The sequence below is a fragment of the Petaurus breviceps genome, unplaced genomic scaffold (genome assembly GCF_028583685.1).
Source record: "Petaurus breviceps papuanus isolate PSGF00001 unplaced genomic scaffold, PetGlider_PUasm1.0 173, whole genome shotgun sequence".
Classification (NCBI taxonomy): domain Eukaryota; kingdom Metazoa; phylum Chordata; class Mammalia; order Diprotodontia; family Petauridae; genus Petaurus; species Petaurus breviceps.
In genome coordinates, this window is record NW_027185759.1 from 16,850,882 (window position 1) to 16,877,434 (window position 26,553).

The window sequence follows — 26,553 nt, forward strand, 5'->3', positions numbered from 1 at the left end:
TCCCTTGCCCATCCCCCATCTCTCCATCCTTCCTTCTTCCTCCTCCCCTGCCCATCCCCCATCTCTCCATCCTTTCTCCCCCTCCTCCCCTTCTCTCCTCCCCTCCTCTCTCACCCCTCCTCTCTCACCCCCTGCCCATCCCTTCCTCCTGCTTGTCTCTTCTCCCCCTTCTGTTCTTCCCTCCTCCTCCCTTTGCCCATCCCTTCTCCCCCTCCATCCCTCTTCCCTGCTCCATCTCTTCTTCCTCCTCCCCTGTTCATCCTTCCTTCTCTTCTCCCCTAACCTCCTCCCTCTTCTTATTCCCCTTTCTCCTTTGCCCATCCCTCCTTTCTCCCTCCCCTTTCTTCCTCTGCTTCATCCCCTTCCTCCCCTCCCCTTTTCATCCTTCCCTCCTCTATCCTCTCCTTCTATCCATCCTTCCTTCTTCCCTCTTGTTCATCTCCCTCCCCTTCTCTTCTCTTCCATTCTTCTCTACTAACCCCAGTTTTCTCCCTCTTTCCCTCTTCTCCCTCTTTCTACCATTCCTCTCTTCATTTCTTTTCCTTCCACTCTTTTCATGCTTTCTCACCTCCTTCTAGCTCCTTCCTCTTCTACTTCTGTCTCTTCCCTGCATCATTCCCTCTATCCCTTTCCTCCATTCCCTGAGGCTCTCTCCCTTTATCTCCCACCCCCTCTTCTCTATCCTTTCCCCTTCCATTTTCCTGAGACAGTTGATGGCAAAGTGCTTAGCACTTGTCCACTGGACTGTGGCCAAATATGACCTCACACTCTTCTTAGCTGTGTGATCTTGAACAGGTCATTTGACAACTCTGTCTCAGTCTCCTCAACTATAAAATAGGAATAATGTTAGCACCTATTTTGTGGGTTGTTGTGAGGATCAGATGAGATGATATTTGCACTTAGCGCCGTGTCCAGCAGAGCAGGTGATGTATATATCCCCTTCCCTTCCTTATCCGTCCTCTTTTCTGCTCTCCCCGTTCTTCTCTGCCTTTCACCTTCTCTCCCCTACCCTTTTTTCTGTTTTCCTCATCTCCCCTTCTCTCTCTCTCTGTCTCTCTGTCTCTCTCTGTCTCTGTCTCTGTCTCTGTCTCTCTCTCTGTCTCTCTCTCTCTTTCTCTCTCTCTCTATCTCTGTCTCTCTCTCTATCTCTGTCTCTCTCTCTCTGTCTCTGTCTCTCTCTGTCTCTCTGTCTCTGTCTCTCTCTGTCTGTCTCTGTCTCTCTGTCTCTCTGTCTCTCTGTCTCTCCTTCATCCTCTAAGACTCCACCCCTTCCCTGCTTTTTTTAAATTGTCTTTCCCTTCCCAAAAAGTTCACTCTAGAGTCATGAGGCCTCTCTATTCACCACCACACCTTCTTCTCTCCCTGCTTCCACACTCCTTTTTGTCAGTGGTCCTTCAGAAAAGGGCCAAGATTATGAGGTTTACATAGTTGCCTCAAGCACCATTTTTAAAGCCTTGTCAATTTTCTGGCAGACCTGGGAACTAAGCAGAACCAACCAAGCTTGGCCCTCCCAAGGAAGACATTTAGGCAGGATTTATATAAGGAGCATTACTCCTACCTACAGAAGGACGGTGGGGAATAGGCACGAGTCAATAGCCCATGCTTACCCCACTGGGGTTAGGAAGAGTCTTGGAAGTAAGATGAACTCAGTCATAGCTTCTGGGAAATTCTTTGGGTCTCTTCCCCAGTGTGTGATGAGTTCAGATGAAGCTCCCCAAACAGCAAGGGATGCTTAGCACGTCATAGGAGAAGCGCCTGGCAAGTAGAAAGAAGTCTGGCCCCCCTCGATAATTGCAGGACCCCCGTCCTACCTCACTAAGAAAATGGGCCACCATCCTGTCTTTCTGCCTCACAAATTCTCTCCAGTCCTCACTCACCCTGTTGTTCTTCAGTCTCTGAGCCCCAAATTCCCTTACTCCTTGCCAACGTTACCCTACCACCTTCCAGGGGTCATCTCTAGTCCTGATCTATATCTGGTCACTGGGCCTAGTTGATTCCAGAGGAAAAAGTGAGGCCGGTGACTTTGCACAGCCCTCCCTCACTTAAATCTGGTTCACTTGCATGTCATGGCATCACCTTCCTGATGTCATGTCCCTCTTCCAGAACAAAGGACAGACAACACCCACCTTCTGAGAATTTATTAAGGGTTTACTACTGTGGGCAAGGCACTGTTCTAGTCACAAGGCACACACCATGCAAGCAAGCAAACAAAAGCAGCCAAGGAATTAGCTTCTGCCTTGAAGGATCTTCTGATTTCTTGCGTGTGTATGTGTATGGGGGTGGTAGGAAGTGGGCAGAGGAGTCCTGGTAGCAGAGAATCCATCTTCTCCTTCCTCTTCTGGCCCTGGGGCCCAGCCTTTCCATGCCTCCAACCTCACCTGTCTTCTTTCTAAAACTGTCCATCCTGTTTGCCCTTATCATCAGTCACCTCTGCCCCGACTCTCCTCCTCTCTGCTTTTCTCTGCCAAACCTACTGAAAAGGCAATGCTTCTGTCCCTGATGCCCCCTTGTGTGGAGGCAGCCCCCATGTGGAGAAGTGGCCCCAAATGTAGAATGGGCATGCTGCCGGTGGCCTGTAGTGCCTGACTCACAGGCCTCTTGTGATCATCAGATAAGGTGATATTGGCAAAGCACTGCAATCTGAAAGCATCTCTCATCTGTCTACCTACCTGTGTGTATGTATGTATATGTGTGTATGCACACTCATATGTGAATATACACACTCACACACACAGTGGAGAAGGCACCCCGTAAGACCCCTGTTTTGAATTATGTCTTTGTTCCTCCAGGACCAGCCTAGTCAAGGTCAGAGAGGATAATAATGACAAATGCTAACACTTATGTTGCACTCTGACTTGAAAAGTTCTTTATGTATATTCTCTCATTTGACCCTTCCCATATCCCTGTGAGGTAGGTGGTGGTGTTATTGTTATTCCCATTTTACAGATGAGGAAGCTGAGGCAGGCAGAGGTTGTGATTAGTTCAGGGTTCCACAGCTAGTAAGTATCTGAGGCAGGATTTGAATCCAGGTTTTCCCCAACTCCTCAAGTCTGTGCTCTGTTCATTGTGCCATCATTCAGTTTGACTGTGAAGTGATAAAATTTTCAACCAAAGCAAGTCTGGTGTTGAGTTGTAGAGGGGTTGTATTGGTACCAATCTGTATCCACACCTACAAGACAACAGATGTCTGAGGGATTGAAGTAAGCCTCTACTCCTTTGGCCTTCTTGCTAGTTTCCCTCTCCCCCACCCATTGGTTCTTAACACCATATAGAAACTATCCAGTGACACCCTCATCTACATATTACATGGTCTTGCTTAAGTGTTCATCCTTGGCCTCTCTGCATCATCTGACACTGTTCATCTTCTAGAAATGTTCTTCCCTTGGCTTCCTCTCCTCTGGTTTCCTCCTACCCATCCTGACTCTTCATCTCCATTTCCATCAGTGTTTCCTCTATTCTTACCCCATAAATGTAGCTGTTCCCAGAGATTCTGTCTTAGGCTTTCTTCTTTATTTATGATGTAGGGGGGAAAGTACTGACCTTGAGGTACAAAAAGTCCTGTCTTTGCTGTTTACTATTTGTGTGTTCCTGGGCACTGATCATCTCAGAGCCTTCCTTTCCTTGTCTGTTAAAGGGAGATTAAAATACTTTCAGCACCTACCAAATAGGATTACTGTAAGGAAAGGGCTTTTTAAACCTTAAAATAACTATTGGAATGTGGCTTGTCACTATTGCTTCATCTATCCCCACACTTTCACCTATCTGTCACTTTTTGCAGATCATTCCCAAATCTCTCTTGTCCTGCCCTGATGTCTCACTACAATCTCAATGTGCCCCCAGCAGAGCTCACTGTTTTCACCTTCAGCAAATTCATCCTCTTTGTTATTGTTTAGTCATTTCCTATCTGGGATATTCTTGGCAAAGATGTTGGAATGGTTTGTCATTTCCCTTCTCCAGCTCATCTTACAGAAGAGGAAACTGAGGCAAACAGGGTGAAATGACTTCCCCAGGGTCACACGGCTAATAAGTGTCAGAGGCTGGATTTGAACTCAGGTCTTCCAGGCTCCAGGCACAGCACTCGTATCCCTACCCAGACTTGAGACTTTGGACTTAAGCCTTTTCTCTTCTTCATCCTTTACACCTAATCAGTCTCTGACTTCTGCTGTTTGTGTCATAATTAGCTCTTTCAAGGCTATCCTACTTTCTCTATTCTTACTGATGCCATGCTAGGCCAGGCCCACATTACTTAAAAAAAAATGTTTTATTCATACCCTTTGTCATTATGTCACAGTCATTTCTGGGAGGAAGAAAAGCCCAGTCTTCCCTCCTTAAGATTGAATCTTCCCTTGAAACAACGATAAAAGGAGTAAAAAGGCACCCAGGAGAGCACCTCTAGCTGACCCTGCATACAGCCTTTTCACCTGGCCCCTTGTTGCTGAATTTGGTCACATCTCTTGGGGAATCCTTGTTACTTCTTGGTGGGCTGCTGCAGTAGCATTGAGAAGGGCTTTCTTTCTGTTGGAAAACAATTCCTCCTTTATAGCCTGGTCACAATAATTTTGCTGAAGTTTTCAGGATCTTTCATTGATTCCCTGTTGCCTCTCAAGTGAAGTCCAGACTCTAACTCTGGTGTCCTTGTCCCAGTCCACCATCTCTAGCCTTATCTTCCTCTTCTTTCAGGAGCGAACTTGGTTCTCTGGCTAAAATGACTTCTTTTCCTGATGGTGACTCATGGTCCCCCCCTCAGGGACTTTGTCAATCCTATCTGCTCTCCTTGAAGAACCTTCCTTGCCTTGTGACTTGTCAGAGCCCTGGCCATTCTCTGAGGCCCAGCTCAAACACTCTCCTCTTAACTGGCCTTCTTCAGGCCGGTCAGCTGGACTGGAGCTCTCCCACCTTGGAAACACCGTTATACTTTCTTTGTATCTCTCTTGTGAAACTTAGACTAGGGCTTGTATTATAGCAATTTGTGTATCCACCTTAACCCATTCTTTAGAATCTAAGCTACTTGACAATTGTTTTTTCTTCTTCTGTGTATCTTTCTTGAGCACTCAGATAATATTTATTGACTGACTGAATGAATTTTATTTAATTGGCATAGTGGTATCTTGACCACACCGTCTGAATATATGGAGTCGTTCCTACAGGCATTCCTACAGTGAGATGCATAAAGTCGAGTTATAATAACACATGCCTTTTCATCGTATTTCCATGCTAACAAGGTTGTTGGAAGGTTCTTGGCCAGTAGATAGTTATAACTGTGTATCTGTATCATGCCTGAGATATAAAATAACACCCCACGCCACAGAATACCTGCTGAGGTCAAATAGAGTTACAAGGAGTTCCTACTGATATTTCTAGTTTAAAAAACCATTCAAGAGTCAAAATAATGTATCAACCACATATAGTAAGGGATTGAGAATCACCAGTACGTAAGGATAACAGTAAGAAAAAATGTTGTTAGTATTTGTTTTGTTAATTTTCTGTCCTAACAATAGATTGTTATTCATGACTTGGCCTGTTGTTGTATGTTAATGTCAGTTTGTTCTGAGATATAAAAAGAGAATGATGATAGATTATATTGTTGTCTGTATGGAAGGATAATATGCTAATATTATACTTTTTTTTCACAATGACCTTGAGTAGTTAGGAAGGGTGTTTGTATTAACAAACGAAATAATGAATCTTCTTCCCCCCAGTGGCAGCCAACATCTGAATAATATAAAAGGACCCAAAGTACTGCTAAGGCAAGAACAGTATTTGAATAGTAATTGATCCATAGAGCACATGGGCAAGGCTTTTGGTTCCCTTGGCCAGTGGTAACGAGAGGGAAATACTAAAAAAACCCATAACAACAACCCTCCCCTGTCTTGAGAACATTCTGGCCTTTTGAAAGATTAATGGAGAATTTAAATCTCTTTTAAAGAATAATTATCAGATAATAGTCCATTAAAGGAAAATGTTTGTATTAAGAGCTCATCCTGTCTCCATTAACAATAAAATATTGGCACAGTCTTTGATGCATTGATAAAAAGCCTGTTGTCTATTCTCTGTATTTTTTGGCACAAATTTAAATGAAGAAACTGAAATATAAATATTTTGACTTTTACTTTTTCATTAAAAAAGTATGCCAGAATTAACTGTCATCCCTATCCTCCACTGAGTTAAAGTACTATGTTTAATTATTGTTTTACTAGTAACTTTTTCAGAAATCAAGACTTTAAAAATGAAACAACTATATATGTATATATAAACATATGTATGTATTCATATGTATATATATGTTTAAAGTTTAAGATATTGTTCTCTGTTCTCTATTCCTAAGCAAGTAGTGGTTAGACATTACTAAGTAAAATACTTTTAGGCTGTAACATCCCTAAGGAAGGTATTAGCAATGGTTTCTGAAAAGTGGAACTCATGAGAGCACATTCTTTACTGGGCAGAGCAGCCAATAACATGATTTTTCCTATGATTTAGGTACAGCTAGGTATTGTGAGAAAACCACAATAGCATCTCTTGACTCAAGGTCAGTGTAACTTCTGTTGAAATAGTGATTATTTAGAAATATATCCTCAGAAATTCCCACAAACTTATATTTATTGCTTAACTTTCCCCTCAGTTAACAAATTCTGACTCTCTGTGATTATCAACATTTTTTAGATATATACCTTCTGACTTCTGTAAGTGTGTCTTGGGAAAGTATGGACCGGCATATTCCCATACATGCATTGCCTGAAGAAATCCAAAAGGTATGATATTTTATTGTTCCACCTAGATATTAAGAATATTTTAGAATTAGAAGAATTAATTTGGAATTTTTCTCTATTTTCTGTCCAGATCATGTGGGGGGCCTCTGAGTCGTGGAAGAGTTTTTAGTAAGGGGTAGGATATAGCACTTGGTTATATTTTCATAAACCGTCTACAAACCACATTTTTGTCAGGTTGAGGCCTGCTACAGGAACCAATTTGGTTGCCCCTTTTGCATTTCTAGATTTTCTCTGACATCGAAGGCAGCACCAAGTACTCGGATTCAGCTGCCCCACCGCGTGTCATTGTCAACCTTTTCAGACTTTAATTTTGGTTGAAAACTACAACGAAGTCAGTGTCTGTGTGTTAACCATCAGGAGTGGAGGCATGGCCAGTACCATCAAGAAGCCAAACCTGGGCTCTGCCCCCCCAAGAAAGAAGATGGGACCCAAACCTGAACTCACAGAGGACCAGAAACAAGAAATTAGAGAGGCATTTGATCTCTTTGATACAGATGGAACCGGGACAATAGATGTTAAGGAGCTCAAGGTGGCATTGAGAGCTCTGGGCTTTGAACCCAAGAAAGAAGAGATCAAAAAAATGATATCTGACATTGACAAGGAGGGGACAGGGAAAATCAGTTTCAATGACTTCTTGGCTGTGATGACTCAAAAAATGGCTGAAAAGGACACCAAAGAAGAAATTCTGAAGGCTTTCAGACTCTTCGATGATGATGAAACCGGGAAAATCTCCTTCAAGAACTTAAAACGTGTGGCCAGAGAGCTAGGGGAAAACCTCACTGATGAGGAGCTGCAGGAAATGATTGATGAAGCTGATCGAGATGGCGATGGAGAAGTCAATGAACAGGAGTTCCTGCGGATCATGAAAAAGACCAGTCTCTACTGAGGTCAATATCTCTTCCCCTTTTGCAGGCCCATACAACTAGATTTACTGGTTATAAAGGTTCCTTGTTTTCATTTTTTGAGACATCGCTATAGTACATAGAGGCTGATTTTCCCCTTCCACTAATTTATCTAGATAATTATATTGGCAAATACATGATTCAATTGTATGTTTTCTAAAGAATTCTAAAAAACAGTTCTAGATGATATACCTTGTCAATGGATTCTCTAATTCAGAGAAGAATCCTAGCTTAAGGATGGGGGCCTAAAACTTCCCTCCTCCCCGCCCCTTCTGCCTGGCATCTCTTCTTTCATTCATGAATATTACACCAAACCCCAGAGCAAAATTCAAGTGTTATGGCCACCAAAGTGGGAACAAAGAATATCTCCTTTAAGGTGCTGGTTCCCTTATCACTTCGCTTCCATCATCTCTTCCCCCTGCCATGCTCAGGTGTATGATACAGCAGGACCATGTGATTGGCTTGTAGGCCATTTTCCCCTCCCTTTTCCATTCACCCCTTTGATTTTCATTGACTTAGATCTTTTAAGAAGAAACTAACTTCTTTGTTGTGTCTGAAACACCCTGACATATCTATTGTCTCATGGAGGGCTTGGAGTGTTCCCTGGGCTCATCCTCTCCAGTCAGTGCTGGGGTAGCTGCATCTAGCTCATCTGCTTTGTGTGTCATCCTGGCAAATGTTATTTCCTTTTCCCAGGCCAGGCCACCAAATGAAAAAAGCTAAATGTAATGTTAGCCTAAGAAAATCATAAATAGCATAGCTTGGCTTAATACTAATGTTAAAAAACCACACAAATAAGCATTTCCTTAGTTCATAAGCTTTAAGGGCTTAGTTGCTTTGAAAATTGGGGTGGGTGGGGCGGGCCCTGTTTCAAGTATTTAGCAAAAACTGGCTTGTTGTTGTCTTCATTAGAAATCTAATGTAACCGTGGCCATTTTCTATTGATTTTGTCACAAGTTCCTCTTTACTGGTTAACTCTAAGAACCTCTTCTTCTGATGTATGGACACTGACCACCAAGTGTCCCACATGGGTAGTTTGACACACTGCTTTGTAACTCCCAGTGGTCTGTTCTGTGTTGATGCTATTTATTTTCTCTATTGTGAATAAAGTCTTTCTTGTTTTAAATAAATAAATAAATAAAAACTCCAGTAAGCTCTTCATACACCATCACCAGCTCTAGACTGCCGGCTTTGCCTTCGATGCCTTTGTCTCTTCACAGTCCTTTCCTTGGCGGTGTCACACAGCCAGAGGAGCTGGAGACCCAACCAGTCCGAGACTCCATTCTTGCCCTGGGCTCAGAGGTCAGAACAGGATGTTTAAACCAAGGTATTCAATTCGCTTTTCCTCTTTTGTTCAAGTGGAGGGCAGGAACCAAATGTAGACGCCAGGGCTTGGCTGCTTAGGCATCAGTCAGGTTCAGAAGGTGATCCTGCCCTCTTTCCTTCCTGGTGTAATCAGTAGGAAGGAATTGGACAAGCCTGAAGAATGAGGCTGATGGAAGGCTTTATGGGGAAGCTTTGATAGGAGGACATGCTGTGTCCAGAGCACTCTTCTAGGCACAGCAGAGAGGCAAAGATGTACTGCAGGGGTCCCACATCTGCAGTCTAGTTATGGAGAAAACCAGACAAAAATCAGCAAACAGGCCCTGGGTGATCAATGTGTTGCAATTCAGAAGAAGCCAAGAACTGTGTGGATTGCTTCCTGAAAGGGGTAGAAGCAGAGCTTCCAATGAAGCTCTGGAATCCTTCTAGTTGAAGGATGTTGAGGTGAGACTTGGGGTGGTAAAGGGGACTAGGGAGCACGTTGCAGGGTCTTGAGATAAAAGGAGTAGGGAGATGGGGTCATGGGGGGAAGGAGATAAGGTTGGAGAGTTCCATTGGGACAACTTCCAGTGCCTGGCTCCAGAGTTGTGCTGTTCTGTAGTCAGGGGGACACCTGGGAAAATGCAGGAATGGCAGGATGAAAGTGTGCGTTGTAATAAGCAGCCCTTAAGAATTTAATTCCTGTTTGGAAGTAACAGGCAGTGAAATCCTCAACCACCAGGCCTGCTTTCCTCCAGTTGTCTTACAGGAGGGAGAAGGCAGAGCTGCAGGCGGATCTCTAGGCTCATGTTCCTGGGCTCCTTTTCTTAGGGTCCTAGAACTCTCCTGTCCACTGACAGGCTGTTTCTGATGTAAAGTCCTTTGTCTGCTAAGCAGGAGGACTGTTAGACCAGTTTCCCTGGCTGAACTTCAGTGTTTACCTCTTCATCCCAATGGAACTGTTCGGTTTTGTGATCTCTCCAAAGTTATTGGATCTCCCATCTGTCTCTACCTTTTTGGAGAGCCCCCAGCTGCAGCAGCTGCTACCACAGCCCCTGGGGTCAGAATTGCACCCAAAGTCATATAAGCAGAGTGGCTTTATTGTGATCTGATAGCACTCTGTTCAGGTTGTAGTATACTAACAACTAAAATGAAAATATCTTTTCTCTCAGCAAAGTAACAATTTTAAAATCCTTTGAGAAACAAAAATAACCACATGAATATTATTCTTATTAGCAATAAGTTGTTTTTCTGTAGTTTTTTTTATCAAGGTACATATTTATATGTAAATCTTTTTAAAAGTCTTGAAAAACATATGCTGCTCATTTAGCAAAATTGAAACAGGCCTCTTCCTTTTAAAATTGGTGACAAAATAAATGTTTGTCATAGGATTTTTGCCCCAGGAGCTCTTTATTAGCCTGGTACACAAAGTAAAATCAAGTGTCTTGAGTTGTTTATTTTGCCAAACAGAAGAGGTGGTGTGAGAGCTGGAGAGCAGCCTGTTCTTTTGGGATAACAATCCCTTTCCCTCCCTGTAACAGCTCATTTTGTCCTCTTTCAGCAAAGTAATTTTAGTTCTGTGGAACTTTGAGATTTATTCAGAATAACAGTTTTATACTTTGGAGTACAGATTGTGACTGCCAAAAGAAATAAACTGAATTTTCCAGGTTGTTCTGGGTCCCTGTAGCAAGGGTCAGATTTTGTGTTGAATTGAAAAAAAGAGAAGAGAAAATAAAGCCGATCATCGGAACCCTGGCTCAAGTGTCCTGGAAAGAAAGGTGTGATGCTTGGTTCTTTGGTTTTGTTTTTGACAAATCATTTAAAATGGAAGTTTTAACAGAAAAAAAAAGGAAAAGCAAGCTTATACACCTTGAAAACTGCTCTTTCACAGCCTGTATTTACCTTTTTCACAATTGATTATTTTGGTTTCCATAGATTTCTTTGTTATTTTTCTTTGTCTTTGAACTATTTTTCCTTTAAATTTTTTCTTCTTCATTGCCAAATTATACTTTCAGATGATATTTTATTAGAATGAGTGATATTTTCTAGATATTGACTTTTAAGTCACTGCTTAATGTTGATGGGCATGTGACCTTGGCATCCCTGGGAATGTGAAGTATTTTGGTCTTCATCGAACATGATTTTGGAGAGCATTATCAACAAGCTCCAGGAGAGAGTCAGGAGTAGTTTTTCTATCTTCAGCACTGGCTTGGTGGTGACAGGCTTAGAAAGAGGAGGAGGCAGCTGTGTGGATTCAGGAGAGGCTGCTCAGGGGATGTAATTAGAGGATGGTATGGTTGGGAACCTAGGATTCTCTGAGGAGCTAGCTCCATGCCCTGGGGCAGTCCTTCCACCTTTCTTTCTCCACTAAATGAGGAGTTTGGACTCTTGGATCTCCAACGGCCCTGTCCCATGATCCTTCTTTGAGCCTTAGCTGCCTCTGTAAAATGAGGAAGTTGTCTTGGATAATAACTGAAGTATTTTACTTTAAATGTTTTCAAATCACCTTACATTGACCTTACATTTAAGCCTCATAAAAAACCTAATGAGACAGAAATTGTTATTTCAGGGCCATTTTACAGATAAAAGCTTAGAAAAGTCAAGTGATTTGACCCTTAGTCACATGGCCAGTGAGTATCAGAGGGAGGGTTTGACTCCAGGTCCGGCTGTCTCTGCTCTCAAAGTTGTTCCCCTAGTATTTAGTAGCCCAAGCAGTGTATATATAGGGTTTCTTTGATTTCTGAAAACTATAATTTTTATAATCTTACAGACTACTTGAGTCCAGGGCTCAGGATGGTTGAGAGGAAGGCTGCACTCTCAGGTTGTGTATGGTCTTGTTACCAAAGAGTGGAGACCTGAAAAAATTATAGAATTGGAGGGACCTTATCAGCTATCTAGTCTTACTGCCTAATTCTGCAGATGGACCAGAAAGGGCAAGAAATTTGTTGACACAGCTAGTTAGTGGCAGAGGAGGCAGGATTAGAATCTGGGTCCCGACTCCCTGGCTCATTGTTCTTTTTGTCATGAATGGTGATACCTTCCCCTTTCCTTGGAGAAGCCCTTAACCCCAGGGAGGCAAAAGGGTTACATTTTCTGGGTACTGAGGGGCTTGCCTTGTCATGGGAAGGGAAAAGGAATCTATCCTGTAGAAGGCATCTTCATGCTCTGTAGATGGTTTCTATTTCTGGTAAGAAATAAAGCAAATGGTTGAAATATATACACTTTGATTAATAGAGGAATTACTTAATATCTATTAATATTGCATATTAATATCTCTGGGTCAGTACTTTTACAGCTTATTGCTAATTGCAGAAAGTGACTATCTCATGATTTATATAGAAACAGTTATTTTTTTTTTTACCATATTTGCTCAGTGATCTTTGTAAAATAAGATTATACTGAACCACCCACATTGGTGGGAATTTTCTATAAGTCACTGTTTATTTGGCTTTTCCTTTCTCCTTTTGCACTTGGAAAGAACTGGGTCACATTACCCAAGGGGAGCTTGGTGGCCATCGTTGAACCCACCAAGGGATTCCTGAGGTTTTTGCTGGCTTTCCAAGAGAAGCAGCACCTCACTCCAGAGCTTATGATTACACAGATTCCTGAGAAGGCTCCTGAAGGCTCCTAGGGTCAGCTGTATCTATTAATTGATTGTACTAACAATGACTTGGGACTTAAGAGAATAATGTTTATTTAAACTGGTAAATCCTAGTTTCTTGGTATGCTGGGAAAAGATGAATATTCCTCTATATCACATACCCTAACTGGGGGTATCCCAGGCTTTGCCCAGCGCCCCCCCCCCTTTTTTTTTTAAAGCAATCAGGGTTAAGTAACTTGCTCAAGGTTACATGGCCAGTTATTTCTGGGTGTGGTGCTGAGTATCTGAGCCCGGATTTGATCCAGGTCATCCCGACACTAGAGCTGGTGCTCTTACTCGCTGAGCCACCTGGCCGCCCCTAAGCAATTGGGGTTAAGTAACTTGCTCAAGGTTACACGGCCAGGTGTTTCTGGGTGGGTGCTAAGTGTCTGAGCCCGGGATTCGATCTCCAGGTGTTCTCAACACTGGAGCCGGTGCTCTTACTCGCTGTGCTACCTGGCCGCCCCTGCCCAGCGCCCTTTTTAAAAAAGATCTCTAGGTTAGGGGTTCTTAACCTATTTTGTATCATGGGCCCCCTTTTTTAGGCTGGTGAAGCCTATGGAGTAATGTTTCTCAGAGGAATTTTTTAAATTTATTTTGTAAATACTATTTTATTTTTTCCAATTACATGTAAAGATAGTTTTCAACATTTTTATAAGATTTTGAGTTGCAAATTTTGTTCTCCCTCCCTTTCTCCCCCCCCAAAAGAGCAAACAATCTGATATAGGTTATACATGTTCAGTCATGTAAATGTATTTCCACATTAGTCATGTGAAAGAAAAAAACAGCAAGAGGAAGAAGCCACACACACACACAAAAAAACAAAACAAAAAAAGTGAAAATAGTATGCTTTGATCTGTATTCAGGCTCTGTAGTTTTTTTTCTCTGGATGTGGATAACATTTTCCATCACGAGTCCTTTGGAATTGTCTTGGGTCATTGTATTGCTGAGAAGAGCTAAATCGGTCATAGTTGATTATCCCACGATGTTGTTGTTCGTATGTATGATGTTCTCCTGGGTCTCACTTCATTCAGCATCAGTTCATGTAAGTCTTTCCAGGTTTTTCAGAGGAATGTTTTTAAATGCATAATATAAAAATATATAAAATTTCAAAGGAAACCACTTCTATTGAAATACAAATATCTTCTCCAAATCACTAAAAATAAGAGAAATGAATTCCACAACAACCCCAAGTCTTCCCCTTACAGCCTACAAATTGGGAAGGATGACAAAAGGTAGGGATAATGAATGTTGAAAAGGTTGGAAGGAGATAGACACTCTGGCACATTGTTGGTGGAAATGTGAATAGTACAACCACTTAGGCAAGCAATTTGTAATTAGGCAAATAAAGCGATTAATATGTCCTTAATCATTGACCAGTGACTCCAAGGAAACTATCAGTAAGAAGAAAGTTACCATATACACCAAAATATTCATAGCAGCAGTGTTTGTTATAGCAAAGAAATAGAAATAAAGTAGTTGCCCCTCAAATTGGGAATGGTTAAAGCAGTTAAGGTACATGAACATAACGGAATGTGACCATGCTGGAGGAAATGACGAATATAAAGATGTTTGCAAAGAGCTCTATGAACTGATACAGAGAGGTCAGCAGAGCCAAGAGAAACATGTGGTGGCTGCAACAATGCCTCCCTCCAAAATCCAAAGTGAATGTAACAAAGTTACGAAGATCAACAGGATGAAAGAAACATGGGAAATCCACAAGCATTGCATATTGCTTGTGTTTTCAGGGTTTTTTTTTTTAAATGTATTGACCAGTTTGAGTTTTTTCCCCTCTCTTTTGTGTTTAAAAATGTTATTTGTCATATGGGATGAGTCTTTGGGAGGGAAAGAGGGATGCTGGGTGAAATTGGTGGCATAGAAGAACAAAAAAAAAATCAATAAGCTTATTTTTTAGAAAAAGAAATAGTTACCAAAATATTTCAGGAACCGAATTCACAGACGTAAGAACAACTGATATGATGAAATTAATAAAAAAATTTGTTATATAATAAATTATTCTATGGACCTATTTGGCAGTCTGGTGAAGCCTGTAGACTACCTTTCTTAGAATAATGTTTTAAAATAAAAATAAATCAGATAAAGTTAACTTACTATATTAAAATACAGTTAACAAAATATTAAAACAAAACAAATCCCAGACTTGAGTTACAGAGAGCTTTCTGATTTGTATGGGGAGAAGTTCCTCATTGGAATCTCTTTTGCCATAGAGTTGAAATCCCAGATCCCATCCCTACTCTTTCTCTTCCTACAAATAAAAGGAATATACTTAAACCAAAGAGGTGACTCTGTCTCTTAATGTTATAATCTGAGGTGGTTCCAGAGGAAAGCCTCTCTTCCTAGGTTTCTACTATAAATCTGAATGTATCAATTTGTTGTACCTTTACCTTGGAGATTCAGAAATATTTTTGCTAAGGTGTCACAGAGTGCCTTCAGGTATGAAAACAAGTATTGTGATAGGAAATATACCTGGGCTGGGTACTCAGGTTGGACCAAGTTTGGGCATATACATTTTATCAGTGAGGTGAATATGTAAGGAAGCTTCCTACTATTGTGGCAGTATGGATTAACCAGCCTAGGTCAACCACCTGACAACCTTTCATTTCTATAAACTTTGAGTAATTGAAAGTGCTTGAGAATGAGCTCCTATGGTTTAACCTCAGAGAATGACTAGAATCCCAAAGGCCTGGGCCCACATTTTTAAATTGCATCATCACAGTATTATCAATGAGGAATAGGTCGGTTATATGGGGCTTCTTGCCATCTAATATCTTTCAAAATATAGTCTGTTAAAGAATGCAGATGTTCCTGAAAGGATTAATACATGAAGCTAAAGCCAGCAATCATTCACTGCTCAGTATAAATTAATAGATGCCTTTCTTTCTTGAATGCTAAGTGAGAACAAGGTAAAGGCTTTTTGATTGAGCAGGTGAAAGAAGGACAGATAGATAGTTCTGGACCATGGGGCACAGTGGCTTAGGACCTTGGTGACCAGTGTGAGGACACTGGGTGTCTGGACTGGTTGGGTTCAGAAAACAGAAATGAGATATTGTCAAAGATAATTTTCACTTGCTTTCAATGTTTCTGGGAGTTGGATCTGAAAAAAGAGGCATGCATTGCACAGCTGAAGTTCTCAAAGCACAAACAGCATTAAAACAGTGTAGCTGGGATTTTATTTTTTTGGAGGGGGGAAGGCAAGGCAATTGGGGTTAAGAGACTTGCCCAAGGTCACACAGCTAGTAAGTATGTCAGATGTCTGAGGCCAGATTTGAACTCAGGTCCTTCTGACTTCAGGGCTGGTGCTCTATTCACTACACCACCTAGCTGCCTCTGGGATTTTATTTTTAAATAGCTCATTTGTTGGGGATCCTTCCTGCTCTGAAAGGTGTCACAGAAAATACATAAACATCTGATTGACTCTGGCCCCTCCTTTCCTAACAGTGGATAGTGCAGCCCCCTTTCTTTGCTTACAGTATGTGCTGACAAACACTTGTTAGAGACTGAAGCCAGAAATAGGTTTCTATAGACCAGTTGACTTCCCAACTTACCTTATTGGATAAAGTAATTATAGTCTATTGTGTCTTTTCAGTCTGCCAGAAGCATTGAGTTTATTAGCTTTTAAGGTGACTATTGAGTGAGTTAGAAAGCATGACAATCTCCACGTTGGTTTACAGTTTTGCTGCAGAAAATTATGCAAAGTATATGGTGGTATGAGAATCTGTCATTTGCTTAATCAGCACCAATGACATGTTATCACTGAGAAATTTAGGGGAAACTTGGACATAGCATGACTTTGTATAGGAAAATCACTGGGCCTCCCTGGGCCTCAGTCTCTTTATTTGTCAAATAAAAAGGGTTTGTTTAGCTCTCAGTGGTTCCTTCTAGCTCCAATATTCTGTAACCCTGTGGTTCTAAATCAAGAAGCCCTTCAGCCTAATTACTTTATAATAATTTTGATCATAGTCTATAGCATTCAGTTCATTTGAACTCAGACTTTTTTAAAGCTTGTACTATAAGCAACCACTCTTGGATACTAAGGGAGATAGATGCAAAGAAAGACTTTGTCTCTCAAGGAGCTTGAATTCTAACGGGAGATAAAATGTGGGAACAACTGTGGATATACACTGGCAGCTGGGGGAGAAGGGGCGGTATAGGGAGAAGGGATGTGAAAAGCCTCCTGAAGCAAGGGGGATATGAGCTCATACTAGACAGCAGGAGCCATGAGGCCAAGGTGAGGAGAAGGCTTCTAGGCCTGGGGAAGGGGACTGCCAGCGAAAAGATGGGGAGCAGGGGGTGGCTGTTTTGTGGAGGAGCTGCAAATAGGCCAGTAAGAGCTAGAATGGAATGGGGGTAGGGGAAGGCAGTAAAGTCTAAGAAACTAGAAAGATGAAAAGGCCTTTAAATGCCAAACAAAAGAGATTATTGAGTAGGGAGTGACTTTCATTGTCTTAGCACCCTATTTTTTGCTTTCTTCAGACTACTATAATTATCCTCTGTACTCTCTTGCTTTACCCTCCCAAGCATGGCAGTAGAGTTTTCTAGTTCAGCTTTTTAGGAGATGGGTAGCATGTTTCATCATTAGTCATCTGGAATTGTGGTTTGTCATTATGCTGATCAAAGCCCCTAATTCTTTCAGAGTCGTTCTTTTCTATGTTGTTGTCATTGCATAAATTGCTCTGGTTCCGTTCACTTCACTCTACATCAGTTCATATCAATATTACGAAGGTTCTCTGAAACGATCTTCTTCACCATTTCTTACAGCACAATAGTATTCTAGTCAGTCAACCGATCAATAAATATTAAGTGCCTACTATATACCAGGCACTGTGCCAAGCACCGAGGATACAAATACAAATAAAAACACAAAGACTGTCTCTGTCCTTAAGGAGCTCATACTCTATGGAGGAAGACAACATGCAAAAAAGAAGCTGATAAGGGGAAGGGGGTGGCGCCTGGTCCTGGGATGTGAGTCCAAAAGCTGTGCAGCTGGTTGAATATGGGGAGAAGGCTGTGCTGACCCCCCTCTTTCAATAGAGCCCTGGAGCCTGTGGCCCTGCCTTCCAGTCAAAGGGTCCGATAAGAGGGACAGGGAGTATTGAGGAGATGAGTAGTGTGAGGCAAATCCCAATATTGTGGGATAGTGAGATTTCCCAATGATTGAGTTTCCTCGGGAAGGAAGGCATAATGGAGGGGGCCAAAGAAGTCCCAAAGTGGTGTAGCCATGTAGAACTTTATTTTTCTGGAGGATGGAAGGCAAGGCAGTTGGGGTTAAGTGACTTGCCCACGGTCACAGGGCTAGTAAGTGTTAGGTGTCTGAGGCTGGATTTGAACTCAGGTCTTCCTGACTCCAGGGCTGGTACTCTATTCACTGCACCACCTAGCCGTCTCAGTGTAGAACTTTATAGACCCAAACTGGTTAGCCATTGATCAGTCCTAGGCTCTCAAATTCCCTTTCTTTGCCATCTCAAAAAAATCTATGGGTTTATTTGGCTTTGGAAATATCCCTCCCTTCTCTCTAATCCCCCTTCACCCTCCCTGGTGTCATGGTCCTCTTCAAGAACAAAGGACAACCTGTTTCCCTGCTGAGTGAAACATAGTTCTGTACCCAACTCTGTGTTTGTGTGGCTGTTCTTCCCTCTGACCAGTTCAGATGAGAATGCAGTTTATATTTTCAGCAATTTTCTGGATTTGTTTGTGTAGATGCCTACTTGCACACTCTGATTGTGTAAGATAATTTTTCCAGACCTTCTTTCCCTTCTCCTTCCAGTGTATTCCTTTTCTCCTCTCTTTACAGTCTTCTCCTGCTGTCATCAAGACATAATAACCATTCCCAGGCCTTGTCTAATTAGACTCCCTCTATGACTCCTGATGATGATAGGGTTCAGAGGAAACACATAGATCATCTCTCCATATTTGAATGGAAGCAGTTTATTATTGTGCAGTCCCTTAGAATTGTTTCTTCATGTTTACCTTTTGTGTTTGTCATAAACTCACATTTCTGTGTAGCTCTGGTCTTTCTATCAGGAATGCCTTCAAGTCCTTTGTTTCACCAAAGATTCATTTTTCCCCCATGTACATTTATACTCAACTTTTTCAACTTCGTTTATATTCAACTTGAAGCCAAGAATAACTTTGCTTTCTCCTTTATTTTTATTATATAATTATGGAATAGTTATATAATATGATAATATATAATCTATTACCTGATAAATTATACTATAACAATGTTATATAATGTTATATTTCAAACTCTCCGTTCCCTTAAGGTAGTGGCTGCTAAATTGTGTGTGGTTCCTTGGTATTTGAATTCTTTCTTTCTGGCTGCTTTGCAGTATCTTTTCTTTGACCTGGAAGCTCTGGATTTGAGCTATGATATTACTGCAAGTTTTAATTTTGGGGATTTCTTTCAGGAGGTGACTGGTGGATTCTTTCTATTTCCACTTTGCCCTCTGGTTATAAGACCTTGGGCAGTTTTCTTTTAAGATTTCTTGAAATATGATGTCTATTCTCTCTTTTTCTGTTTTTGGTGCTCACCTAGTCCAATGATTATTAATGTTTTTCTCTTCAATTTACTTTTTTGGTAGGTCAATCATTTTTGCTATGAAATACTTGACATTTTCTTCTATTCCACCTCCACCACCCTATCTTTTGGCTTTGTTTTAATATTTCTTGTTGTCTCATGAGGTCATTGGCTTCTACTCAGTCCGTTCTCACTTTCAGGGAGTTTCTTACTTGGTCAAGCTTCTGTACCTCTTGTGTCAAGCTATTACTTCCCTTTCAAATCCTTTCTTCCATAAACCTCATTTCCTGCCCAATTCTTATTCCTTTAGCACTCTCATTTTAGTGCTTATCACAGAGCCTTTAACACTTTATAAATATTTATTGATTGATAAAACAATTAAACTCTTTAAAAACACTAAAACCTTTTGCTTAATCTTTTCCAGGAATTCTAGTTGAATCTGTGCTCAGACTCCATACACAAAAAGCTGTGTTTTTCTTGGAGGCTTTGCTTGTAGATGTTTTGAAGTTATTCCCTTCTTTTGGATTTGTGTGTTGGGTATGCCTGTCACCATAATAGTTTCTTATGGTGGCATACTCTTTTTGTTTGCTCTTTCTTCCAGGCTGTTTCCTAATTTCAAACTTGATTTTAGGACTGGACTCTGCATACTTCTGGAGGAATGTTCTGGACTGGTCTGTTTACTGTTTTCTTGGTATTTTGAGTGTTGTGTTATTCCATGATCTCAAGGACAGCTCAGGCTGGTGGCCTGTAAGGTTTCAGTGCCTCCAGTGTGGTCGGGTCCAGAGCAGAGTCTGACTGTTTCATTCTACCCTGTCTGAGCTTGCTTAACACCCTCTTTTTCTTTGCAATGAGGGGGTAGTAATTATAGAGAGGAAAACAGAAGAAAATGGATTGGAGGGAAATATACAGTTAATGATCATAACAGTGGATGGGATGAACCAACCCATAAAATGGAAGAGAATAGTTGAATGGATTAGAAAATAGAGTCCAACAATATGTTTTTTTTTTACAAGAAACATAGTTGAAACAGAAAAACTCAGAATTAAAATAAGAGGCTAGAGCAAAATCCGTTAAGCTTCAATGGAAGTGAAAAAGGCAGAGGTGGCAATTATGATCTCAGAGAGGGTGAAGAAAAAACTGACTTGATTAAAAGAGACAAACAAGGAGACTACATCAAGCTGAAAGGCACTAATAAAGGTACAATGAAGGTAATGTCAATACTTAATCAAGATATACACATTGAATAGCATAGCATCTAAAAGTGGAGAGAAATTTTACAGGGATAACTTTGCTCATACATGTAAAGGTACATTCTTTCATGGTCATGTTGGGTCCTGATTATATCTGGTTCTCCAAAAACCTCTCTCTGGTCACTGTGGCTTGGTAAGTTATTACACCTGTTTATGGATTTTCTAGTGGCCTAGGCATAGAAAAATGGATATCATTTTACATCTATTCATAGTATCTGTGTGGAGGCAAAAGCTACGTTTGGCCAGCCCAAAGGAAGGACTTCTGTGGCCTTCGTTTGATCGAAGGACTAGAGATACTTTGTCCTTGGATTTCATCACAGATTCATCTTCATCTAAAAAGTACATGAGATTCCTGGTAGTGATAGATAACCTTACCAAGGCTATACATTTCCTCCTCTGTCATGGTATCCCCACTGCCTTTCATCTAGATTTCTTGTTTTTGCAAGGAACTTTCTGCTTCTGTAGACTCCTTGGTTAAGAGACCAGGGCCCTTAATTCGTGCCCTAGTTTTGGCAGGTTTTCTTCAAGACTTTTTGAGTAAATATGAGCTTTTCATCCTGCTTCTAACTGCAAACAAGGAGGGACAAATGTAATAGACCAAAGTGCTTGAGCCGTATCTCTGTGCTTATTGTACCTCCCATAGAGAGGTGCTTCCCTAGATGTGGCAGGGAGGTCTATGACTCTATTCAGTAAATACCCTTATATGTCAATTACAGGTTTGATTCAATTCCACAAACATTTAATGGGTACTTGTTATGGGAGAGGCATTATTAATTTGACTACCCTTGCTATTTTTGGAGTATTTATTAGTCATAAAGCATGATCTTTCAGAGCCATCCAAACCAACCTTCAAATGCCATGGTCTACTACAGGTTTGCCTGCCATCCTCAGGGATGGAGGACAGTCACATCTTTGTAGGTGGGCAGCCTGTTACAATCACTTGTCTAACTTTACTTTTAAATGTAGCGAACTATAAAATGTTAACAAATTATTTCTGGAAATGTTTAATATTGCCTACATTATCAACTCAGTAGTATTTCAGGTAATGCTTTTGGCTTCTGTGAAGGTATACCACACCTTTCTCCCCTTCTGTATTATGTAGAATTAGACAGGAAGGTAAAATAATACTTATTTTAGCCCATATTGTTGCTATCAATCATGATGGACTTCATAGAATTAATTAAAAATTTAAGAAATCCAGGACTTCCACATATATATTGCTTGTAATTACAGGATTTGATTGACAAAAAATCGACCTCAAGGACAATATATAGAAACCCATCAGTTATGTCCATCTGCTTCAGCTGGGCCAAGCTGTCCGATTAGGTGGCCACACTTTAGAAAAACTGCTCCTGTGGCATTCCATCAGCAGCACTGTAAATGCGGGTATGATACCAGATCAGCCTCCTCAGTCCTTAGAAGCCCACTACAGGGAGGAAGCTAGGTACTCAGTTCCTTTTTGGCCCCTCTCTTTGTTGTTCCTGTTAGGAAAAACTGATTAATAGGCTCTGATCAGAAACCAGTTGAGTGCCCTTTTAATCCAGGCAGGGCTGGATGATGAGGCAGTCTTGAGCTGCTCCCATTTAAAGGGCAGCAGAGACACCAGGCAGTGTCATTGCAGCTAATATGTTGACTGCTGCAGTCCCAAGCTCCAAAAAAGTGTCACTACATTAATTGGCCCTAGACCTTTTCAATGACCCTATAGGATTTCTGTTCACTTCTTCAGACCTGTGGATAAAGGGTAATCTCTGTCTCTCCTTGCCCTGCCTCTGTATTTCATGATGATAATAATATTGACCCAAACTGCCCAACTAGGCTCTTGCCTTGTGAATGATGCTTGTAATCCAGTCTGGTGACCTTGAGATACATGCTGCTTTGTGCAGCCTTGGTTGTGGTGAAGAAATGACTTTATAAATGGTTAACCTGTGGTACCCGAGCATAACTTTCCATTCAGCCCCTACAATAGGATATGAAGTCAAGACAAGTCTATTCAACAAGCATTTAAAAAACTTTTATTGTATGCCAAGCCAAGTGTTGGGAATATAAATTCAGAAAGATAGCCTATGCCCTCAAGTAGCTAACATTGTAACCTGGGCAGGCAACACTTAAATCCCTTTGGAATTTTTTTTGGGATACTGTCATAGTAATGGGATATAAGATCTTCCCCCCCATTAATAGGTCTCATGTGGAGCCCATTAAGGGAAGCTTGCTTAGGGGAGGCTTGCTTGCAAGGAAGGCTTTCACACCTTTTGTTAATTTATAATTAGGCACCAAGTCATGAGGGTTGTGATGCCCTCTGGCTCTAAAAAGGGTATATATACTCTTGAGGTTAGCATTTTGCTTTGGGGCTCACTTATTGGAAGAGTGTTCTTGTGATTTGACCAGATGAGACTCTGGGTAGACTTAAGGAGCCCCTGGCTTTGAAAAATCCAGTTGCTGGGTTGTTTTTTTTTCTCTCCGGTAACTATGTATTACCTTGGTCAGATAGTTAGATCTGTGTTAATCTGTGCTAATTTCTCAGACAGTTAGAAGCCCTGTCTGTTTGTCTTTATTTCTCTGCTTGTATTTTCTCTTTATTTTCTGTTTGTATTTTCTCTGGAGTTCAAGGTGCTGACTTTCCCCTGAAATCGTAATTTAAAAAGATTGTTGATGCCTTACACAGCTGTCTTTCCTACTAAAGCAGATCTAAGAACCTGTGCTAGTAGCCGTCCTAAGTATAACATGCCAGTGTGGTTGCCCCTATGGGTACAGACTCAGTAGTGGTATTGCTGGGTTAAAGAATATACCCAGTTTTATAGGCCCCACTGGACTTTCACCTAGCAAGCCCTTGTACTAGTACCTGGAGGGTCTTTGTATTTATCAAGTTGTGGGTTCCTAGATTTCTTTGCTTCTGTATGTTATGTAATTAGTCTGTTCCACTGAGTGTTATCTTTTTTTTTTTTTTAAAAACCAACAACAAATTGTTTTGAGAATTACTGCTTTATGGTATAGAGTGAGATTGGACCCTACTAGTATCCTTTATTTCCCACTTGATTTTGTAATTTCCTATAAAATTCTTGACCTTTTTTTTAAACTTTATATAAAAATATTATTTTTTTTCTAGTTTTATAAAATAATCCCTTTGTAATAAGTAAATTAGACTTTTAGATGAATAAGTAAATTTAGGTACTGTTGTCATTTTTTATTATGTTTACTCATCCTATCCATGAGTGATTCGTATTTTCCTAATTATTTAGACCTGTTTTTATTTCTGTGAATAGTGGTTTGTATTTTTATTTCTGTAATTCTTGTGTATATTTTTGTAGGTAGACTCCCAAATATTTTATAGATTTTTGCAGTAACTTTAAATGGATTTTTTTCTTTCTCTCTTTTCCTGCTGGGTGTTTTATTGGTATAACATAGAAATGCTGATGGTTTATGTGGTTTTTTTTTTCATATCATGGAATTTTGCTGAAGTTATTGTTTTAGGATTCTTTAAGTATATTAACCTATCATCTGCAAAAATGATTGACTCATTTATCTTTATACTTATTCTCTTAATTTCTTTTTCCTCATTAATTAATAAGACAATAGACATCTTTGTTTTTATTGAAAAGATTCTAGTTTATTCCCATTACAGCTAACAAGGATAAATAACTTGGTTTTAGATCTATACTATTTATCACTTTAAGGAAAGGTCTATTTGTTTCAAGATTTTTGTTTTTTAGCAGAAAATGTATATTTTTGTCAAGTACAATATAAAATTATATGACATAATCATATGCTTTTTATTGATTTATTAACCAACCCTACATTCCTGGTAAAATTCCAAAGTAGTCTTAATGACATGTTGTTTTAGCCTCTCTGATAATATTTATTTAAAATTTTGCATTCATGTTCACTAGGGATATTGGTCTATAGTTTTGTTTTGTTTTCTCTTTTGACTCTGCCTGGTTTGTATATCAAGATGGTATCTATGTCATAGAGGGACTTCAGTTCTAGGATGCATAAGAAGGGGCATGTTCTGTTCTGATCAAAGGTCCTTCATTCAGCAAATAGAGGGCTCAAAATCCGAGGTCCACATATATAGGTTTATGATATATCTTATAGGATTTAGAAGAAACTTGTGATAACATAAAATCAACTTTAACATATATTTTTAAAAATTATACTATATTTTCATTTGTTTTTTTTTCTTCACGAAAAATATTCCAAGAATGAATCTTTCTTACAGACACAGTGGAAAAATAACTCTGAAGTTCTTTTCTTTTCATAGTTTGAAGTTTTTCCATAGGTTTTAATATTGTGTCCATTTAAAAAATTTCGGACAGATATTGAAAATATAATAATGATGACAATTCCATGCTATATTGTAATATGTTTCTATCACATTCACTTAATGTTCCTTGTAACAATATCCTTAATTACAATTTCCTTTTCTGAATTCAACCAGTTTAAATTTTATTTTCTAGATGTCTCGTGATGAGACAGTTTGTAAATATTGTGGAGTCAGCTATCTGATCCTTCATGAATTTAAGCTTATGGAGGAGAAGATGAAAGCAATGGAAGCAGACATGAAATTTTATCAAGGAAGTGTAGATCGGGAAAAGTCACTCCAAGAAAAGCTACAGTCACTTAACCAAGATTTGCAGCAGTACAAGGCTGGTGGTGAAGGCCAAACAGAAAGGTAGGAATCTGTTAGTAATTTTCATTTTTCATATAAACAGAGTCATTAAGCAAATAAAAACAAGTTTAGAAAAGAAATCATTCTATATCAGGTCACATTTATGACTACATTTTTATTTGTCAAAAAATTACAAATTTTAAACATATATATATGGATCTTAACTGTAATCCAGCATCCAGTCTTTACCACCAGGATAATTTGGAGCCAATCAATATATAGTACATGCAAATAAAAGAATTTTTTTAAATATGTGCCTTTCTTTTTCAGGTCATTATTGATTACTGACAAGATTTTTCTTTGATTAGGTAATCTAGATGTGTGAAGCTGCTGAAAGTAGTTTTAGAATATTATAATTTTGGGAATGAGAATTATATATTTTCAAAGTATTCAAAAGCATTGAAGTTAGATGAGATAGGGGAATTCATTGCTAAGGTGATAGGCTCCTGCCCAGCATTCAGTCCTGCCTGCAGGTATTTGGGAGTGGGGTTTAGGGCAGGCCAAAGTGGGCATTAGATCTTCTCATTTAACTACCAATGTTCTCGCTGCAGAATTGGGTCTTATTTGTGGTATGTTTGCTTTTTAATATTTGGCCCTTTCCCTTATGAATGAAAATTATTATTAAATATTATTAGCTTCTGTTATATACTTTGGACTCATCACCTTAATTTTCCTCAAATAAATAAATATTTTTAAATGGAGAGCTCTTTTTCATTTTAAATATTTTAATAATAATAGCAAAATGATAAGTGACTGACATTCTATATGAAGTAAGGGTTAGGAAGTTTTTTTACTGCATTACTTATTTCATTTGTGCCTCCCAATTACTCTGTGAGGTAAGTACATATGTGTGTTATATTGTGAATACACATGCATATATGACCGACATGATCTTGGGAAGCAGCCAGATATAGTGAAGGGCTGGCTTGGCAATTGGGAAGTCTATCCCAGGTCTGACCCTGTGTGTGTGACCATGAACTTATTTCTTATTATCTTATTCTTATATTCTATATATATATATATATTAATATTCTTATCACTTATTTCTCTCTCTCACTTGCTTATAAAAATGGGCATTATAGTAGGCAACTGCCTCAAAGAGCTTTTGTAAGAATGAAATGAGATTAAGTGCTATGTAGACATTGGGTATCATGAATAACCGATGTCAATCTAGATCTTTGGGGCTTAAGATGTTCTGATGCTGGGCAGTGAACCAATCTCTGGCACTTGGCTCTTCTTGGGCCACTTTGGGTTGATTGTTTCAGAGAGGACTCCTAGGAAAAACCCGAAGAGAAACTCCAAGAAATTCTCTTATTGAAGACAGGTCTAACATTTCACTGTGACCACTACCGCTGGTGTCTGTTGTTTTATATTAATGGTTATTTTCAAATTGGCATCTGACAAGTTCTACTTTTATCATTGATGACTGTAGCTAAGTGTTTTATCTGCTTTAGAAGACCAAAGAATTAGACCAGCAGGTCATTTACTAGG

At 39.9% G+C, this 26,553-nt stretch overlaps 2 protein-coding genes across 3 annotated transcripts in view; both read left to right on the top strand.

Moving 5' to 3' along the window:
- Positions 1-8,813, top strand: part of LOC138157717 (centrin-2-like) — a 9,128-nt gene extending 315 nt beyond the window's left edge. Inside the window, exons 2-4 of one of the 2 annotated variants that reach the window (XM_069083455.1) lie at positions 6,661-6,749; positions 6,838-6,882; positions 6,992-8,813. In XM_069083455.1, the coding sequence (XP_068939556.1) occupies positions 7,135-7,653 (519 nt within the window). In that variant the 5' untranslated portion in view covers positions 6,661-6,749; positions 6,838-6,882; positions 6,992-7,134 and the 3' untranslated portion in view covers positions 7,654-8,813. The remainder of the gene's footprint in view (positions 1-6,660; positions 6,750-6,837; positions 6,883-6,991) is intronic. The other variant, XM_069083456.1, reaches the window with a different exon arrangement.
- The window catches only part of LEKR1 (leucine, glutamate and lysine rich 1), a 175,483-nt gene that overhangs the window by 311 nt on the left and 148,619 nt on the right, over positions 1-26,553 (top strand). Inside the window, exons 2-3 of the mRNA XM_069083451.1 lie at positions 6,661-6,749; positions 24,851-25,065. Of these exons, the coding sequence (XP_068939552.1) occupies positions 6,702-6,749; positions 24,851-25,065 (263 nt within the window). The 5' untranslated portion in view covers positions 6,661-6,701. The remainder of the gene's footprint in view (positions 1-6,660; positions 6,750-24,850; positions 25,066-26,553) is intronic.